Source organism: Colobus angolensis, unplaced genomic scaffold (genome assembly GCF_000951035.1).
Source record: "Colobus angolensis palliatus isolate OR3802 unplaced genomic scaffold, Cang.pa_1.0 Scaffold136, whole genome shotgun sequence".
Lineage (NCBI taxonomy): Eukaryota > Metazoa > Chordata > Mammalia > Primates > Cercopithecidae > Colobus > Colobus angolensis.
This window is the reverse complement of record NW_012114444.1, coordinates 2,456,177-2,462,235: the sequence shown is the minus strand read 5'-3', so window position 1 is coordinate 2,462,235 and position 6,059 is coordinate 2,456,177. Positions and strand designations below refer to the sequence as shown.

General features: G+C 53.4%; 1 protein-coding gene across 3 annotated transcripts in view; it reads left to right on the top strand.

Moving 5' to 3' along the window:
- SS18L1 (synovial sarcoma translocation gene on chromosome 18-like 1) overlaps positions 1-6,053 on the top strand; it is a 20,247-nt gene extending 14,194 nt beyond the window's left edge. For 2 of the 3 annotated variants that reach the window (XM_011934494.1, XM_011934495.1), the window contains exons 9-10: positions 880-1,007; positions 5,478-6,053. In XM_011934494.1, the coding sequence (XP_011789884.1) occupies positions 880-1,007; positions 5,478-5,504 (155 nt within the window). In that variant the 3' untranslated portion in view covers positions 5,505-6,053. Of the gene's footprint in view, positions 1-879; positions 1,149-5,477 lie in introns of those variants that run through there. The other variant, XM_011934492.1, reaches the window with a different exon arrangement.
- Positions 6,054-6,059: the final 6 nt, after the last annotated feature.

Genomic DNA, 6,059 nt, shown 5'->3' with positions numbered 1-6,059 from the left:
TGGGAGGTGGAGGTTGCGCTAAGCCAAGATCTCGCCACTGCGCTCCAGCCTCGCCTGGGTGACTGTGACCCTGTCTTTAAAAAAAAAAAGGGGGGGCCTCTATCAGTTCTTTCTGGAGCCTTTGACAGGCTTCCTGGAGACGATGCCTCTGTCTCACCTGCCTGCAGGCTTTCAGCAGCTCCTGGGATAGTTAAGTTACAAGTTACAGCAGCCAGTGTGACTGGTGCCAGTGGGTTCCAGAGGGCTCTCCTGCCCTCAGGTAGCAGCAGCTCGGGGGAGATGGAGAGAGCCCATCAGCCCTCCCCATGCTGGTGGGGGGCCTGGGGCACAGTCCTGGGACCTCACAGGACTGGAGGGGCTGGTGAGTCCGTTGTGTGGTGCTCTCGCTGTACAGAGTTAATGAGGAGCACGTGCAGGTGCCAGGTGTTCCGGAGACTGGCAAAAGGCTGATGCATTGAGACAGGAACTTTTTAAGGAAAAGAGGAAGAAGTTTTTAAAAAATTTTTAAGTTAGGGCCGGGCGCGGTGGCTCAAGCCTGTAATCCCAGCACTTTGGGAGGCCGAGACGGGCGGATCACGAGGTCAGGAGATCGAGACCATCCTGGCTAACACGGTGAAACCCCGTCTCTACTAAAAAATACAAAAAACTAGCCAGGCGACCTGGTGGGCGCCTATAGTCCCAGCTACTCGGGAGGCTGAGGCAGGAGAATGGCTTGAACCTGGGAGGCGGAGGTTGTGGTGAGCTGAGATCCGGCCACTGCACTCCAGCTTGGGTGACAGCGAGACTCTGTCTCAAAAAAAAAAAAAAAATTTTTAGTTTAGATAAAAAATAAAGATGCGCCCGTTTTGGCTGGCCTCACAGTTCCTGGTGTTTTCTCAGGGCCTGCCCAGGGAGCCCCGTCACAGTACCCCAGCTACCAGCAAGGCCAAGGCCAGCAGTACGGAAGCTACCGAGCACCGCAGACAGCGCCGTCTGCCCAGCAGCAGCGGCCCTACGGCTATGAACAGGCAAGCTTTCTGGATGTTTCCAGATGTGCCCATCCACCGCACCTGTCGAAACATAATGAAGATTTCTCTTATGGCCATGAGGAATAATGAGCTGGAACTAACTGGCTTCCAGGGTTCCTTCCAGAATGTTAAGTCTCGGAGCCTGTAAGGTTTTTCAGAATTCCCTCTGTGTATACGCTCACCTCAGCCATCCAGCTGGCTTTTCATACCCTGAGCTCACTGTTAGATCTGCATGCCTGGTTCTCACATTCGTTCACTCTGCCAGTGTTTTGTCGCGTACTGAGCACATGTCCGGTCTCTGCTGGGTGCTTGGCGTGTGGCCGCGCCACGAACCCTGCGCTTTTAGAGCTTATGTCTCGCTACGGGAGACATAAGGTCCCACAGGCCAGACCGTGCTGAGATCAGAGCGGGGGGCCCCGAGTGGAGCCCGCCTTCCAGGTAGGGGCACAGGCGGCTGCATTTGGCCCCTATGGACAATTCCAGGACGAAGACACAGCGGGGAGTGGCTGGCAGCCCTAGGCTCAGCCCAGGAGGGGGAAGCCCTTTCTGCCCAGAAACAGCGAGCAGGGCTTTGAAGGAGCTGAGGAAAGAGCAGTTTGGAAGATGGAAGAGCAGGAGCTCTTGGGACAGTGAGGAGGCCGGCTTGGCGGGAGGTGACAGGGACAGGTGGGCGTGGGGGCCTCCATAAAGCAGGCATCGCCTTCCCTCTGAGTGGGATGGGACCCCTGGAGGAGGACAGGGTCTGTGTGGCGGGAGCACTGCAGGAGCGAGGGCCTCCTAGAGGAGAATGAGCCAGGCACACAAAGAGGGCGTGCCAAGGTCCCGAGGCACCAGGAGGTTTGTCCCAGTGAAGGCAGCCCGAAGGAGGCTCGGTGGCTGGAGCACAGGGCATACGAAGGAGAATGGTCTTGGACATTTTTTGGAGCCTCCTTTGAGAGAGTCCTTAGCAGGAAGTGGCTGTGTGTTGGTGACTTTGAGCTGGCCAGAGGTGTTAGGGACACTTTACACTGCCAGTGAAATTTCAAAGCACTACGTCGATCAAGGTTGTTTTTCTCAGGGAATTGGGTAGGTAAGAGGCCGAATACTATTTTTTAAATGCTTCTCGTCCTCCTCCCTCAAGAGGGCAAAGGGTCACCAGGTAGATGTAGAGAAGCCTAAAGATCATGTAACACAGGCCCCCTGCCAGGGCACAGTACTCAGAAGGTCATGCCTGGGAAGGGCACGCCGATGAGGCATTTACACAGACGTTAGGAGTGCTCCTGGTGTGCTCTCAGGACACCGTGAGGCCACTGCAGCCGACACCAGGGGCCGCCTCTCCCCAGTGTGTGCTGGACGCCAGTCAGCGGGGAGCAGGCCCCAGCTTGGCCCTCTAGGTTTGCACAGGAGCGTCATGCTGGGGTCTGGAAGGACAGCAGTCTGCATCCAAATTAGAATTAATGATTCTGATGAGACACTGTATCTCCTTCATACAGTCCTGAAAATAACTTATTTGGATTTTGTGAAATAAGTGAATGTCCTAACTTAATTATAAGACTGAACCAGCGGACATATAACTTTATGCCTACCTATGGAAGGACCATGACCGGTTGTGGTGGCCCATACCTGTAATTCCAGCACTTTGGGAGGCCAAGGCAGGAGGATTGCTAGAGCCCAGGAGTTTTATACCAGCCTGGGCAACATAGCGAGACCTGTCTCTACAGAAAATAAAAAAAGTAGTCGGGCATGGTAGTGCATACCTGTAATCCCAGCTACTTGGAAAGCTGAGGCAGGAGGATCCCTTGAGCCCAGGAGGTCGAGGCTGTAGTGAGCCATGATTGCACCATTACACTCCAGCCTGGACTACAGAGAGCAAGACTTTGTCTTACAAAAATGAAAAAGAAAGACCAGGTACAGTGGCTTACATCTGTAATCCCAGCACTTTGGGAAGCTGAGGCTGGTAGATCACCTGCAGTCAGGAGTTTGAGACCAGCCTGGCCAGCATGGTAAAACCCCATCTCTGCTAAAAATACAAAAATTAGCAGGGTGCCTGTAAGCCCAGCTACTTGGGAAGCTGAGGTGGGAGAATCGCTTGAACCGGGAAGGCAGAGGTGAGCTGAGATCGTGCCACTGCACTCCAGCCTGGGTGACAGAGTGAGACTCCGTCTCAAAACACAGAGAAGAAAAAGACACAGAGCAATGGAGAAGATAGAGAATTTCACATTTAGGGGGAAATGTGTCCATCTAACTGCAAAATATTAACATAACATATATGGTCTTTAGTCAGAATCAAGTGTAACTGGCTATGGCGTTTTGGCACAGCACTGCCGGCGTCGGGCGGCTCCTAGGGGCCGTTGTGCACACGGTGTTATGTTTGCAGCACCCCTGGCCTCCACCCACGATGCCAGTAGCACCCCCGTTGCCCAGTCTGACAATTTAAAATGGCTCCAGACATTGCCAGATGCCCCCAGGGCAAAAGTGTCTCCATTTGAGAACCACTGGGCTACACTTAAAAATGTGCTGAGGTGGCCAGGCACAGTGGCTCATGCCTATAATCCCAGCATTTTGGGAAGCCGAGGTGGGCGGGAGCGGACGCAGACGGAGAGACGGAGACGGGATCTTTCTATTTCCTCCAGCCTGGGCAACAAGAGCGAAACTCCCGTAAAAAAAAAAAAAAAACACTGAAGTGCTGAGGCATTGGGGCTGCCCGTGGTTTTACAGGGGCTCGAGGGCTGCCATGCCTTCAGCTGAGCAGCTCTGGATTTGAGGCTTTCCGTCTTACCCAATGGTGCAGGGGCAGAAAGACATCAGAACAGACTCCTGCTAACTAGGATCATCACAGGCGGCTCTGGGAATGAAAATGTGGCAGGCTGTGTTCACCAGGAACGTTATGTAGACTGGATTCTTGGTCAGGCTGGAACAGCTTTCCTCCCTCCCCGACTTCCTTGCTGCGGGCACTCAGGAAATCTGATCATTAACTAGCTGGGGGCACAGGGAGACTCAGGCACGCGGTGATCCGTTGTCTTCCTCTGTGGCAGTCACCCGAGCGGCTTTGACCACAGATCTGATGCTCCGTTTCACTGCTCAAGGAATTCTCTGTCTTGTGGCCTTGTGGGGCACGGGCTCTCTAGTTCTCTCTTCATGCTGTTTTTTGTTTTCATCTGTTGTTGTGTGAGACGGAGTCTCGCTCTGTTGTCCAGGCTGGAGTGCAGTGGCGTGATCTGGCTCACTGCAGCCTCCGCCTCCCGGGTTCTAGCGATTCTCCTGCCTCAGCGTCCTGAGTAGCTGGGATTACAAGCACGTGCCACCACACACAGCTAATTTTTGTATTTTTAGTAGACACAGGGTTTTGCCATGTTGGCCAGGCTGGTCTCGAGCTCCTGACCTCAGGTGATCCTCCCACCTCAGCCTCCCAAAGTGTTGGGATTACAGGTATGAGCCACCGTGCCTGGCCTTTTTTTTTTTTTTAAGACAGGGTCTCACTCTGTCGCCAGGCTGGAACACAGTGGCATGATCTCAGTTCACTGCATCTTCCACCTCTCAGACTCGAGTGATTCTCCTGCCTCAGCCTCCTAAGTAGCTGGGATTACAGGCACGTGCCACTACCACCTGGCTATTTTTTTTTTTTTTTTTGTATTTTTAGTAGAGACGGAGTTTCACTGTGTTGGCCAGGCTTGTCTTGAACTCCTGACTTCAAGTAATTCCGCCCACCTTGGCCTCCCAAAGTGCTGGGATTGCAGACATGAGCTACTGTGCCTGGCTGAGGCTACTTTTTTCCATTTTTTTGTAGAGATGGTGTCTTGCTGTGCTGCCCAGGCTGGTCTCAAACTCCTAGGCTCAAGCAGTCCTCCTACCTCAGCCTCCAAATTCAGATTTTTTTTTTTTTTTTGGAAATAGGGTCTCACCCAGACTAGAGTGCAGTGGCATAATCATGGCTCACTGCAACCTTGACCTCCTGGGCTCAAGCCATCCTCCCACCTCACCCTTCAAGTAGCTGGGACTATTGGCACACGCCACCACACCCGGCTAAGTTTTGGATTTTTGTAGAGATGGATTCTGGCCATGTTGCCCAGGCTGGGTCTTCAGATTTTTTTATAGATTGAAACGCATTACCCTGGTCGTTCCTGCTCCCATTTTCTTACTTTAGCGGGCTGGGGGACAGATGGTGTTTGCATCAGCTCCCAGGGGGCCAACTTGGAGGAGAGCTTTCCTGCATAGCAGGCCCAGCATAAGGCTCTGATGCCAGGCCTGGCACAGGCCCAGCCGCAGCGATGCCAGTGTGACTGAACGAATGAACCTTTGGCCCTCTCTACATTGTTAGCCCCAGGCTTGGTCGGTGGCTTCTGGAAAGCCATTCGCTGCCCGCCTGAGATGTGGGCAGAGGTTGTTTGCTTGCCATTGTCCCTCCTACCCCCTGTCCTGGCTGGGGTGGACGTCTGTCTTCCTTTTACTCGTGACTTATAGGGGTGTAATCTGTGTCTTGATCTCTTTTAGGGCCAGTATGGAAATTACCAGCAGTAAGGGATACACATTCTGGCTGGAGCCCTTGTGGTGGCGTGTTCATCCAGGGGCCGGAGGGGCTGGCGGCAGCTCTGCTGAATTGTGACATGTTGGTTACCCTTTCGCCCAGTGCCACGTCTGCATGTGAAGCGTGCTCATTTCATGCTGGGTATGACGCCGAGCGCGCACCCCTGGCGCAAGACAGCGCTTGGTGGTGTGATACTTTTGGTGCTGTGTATAGTATTGTGTGTCGGTACATGGAGAGGTATCCTTTTTTTGTCCCCCTGCCCCCTTCTCAATGTTTCTAGCTAGCTTTGGGGGTCATTTTGTCATCAGAGCATTCTGTACCCAGGGACGGGACAGATCTTGAGGACACCACAGTCCACCTGTTCCCGTCAACAGACCTTAGGTCTCATTTCCCTCCTCATACAGTGTTGTCCTGTGGGTTGTCAACTTTTCTTTAACTGGCTACACCACAGCTGGACACACACACAGCCCCTGGAGGGCAGCTTCTTCCTGTGCCTCGATGGGGTGGGTGGGAGGGCATCTTCTGTGTGTGGGGTCAGTTTCTGTCAC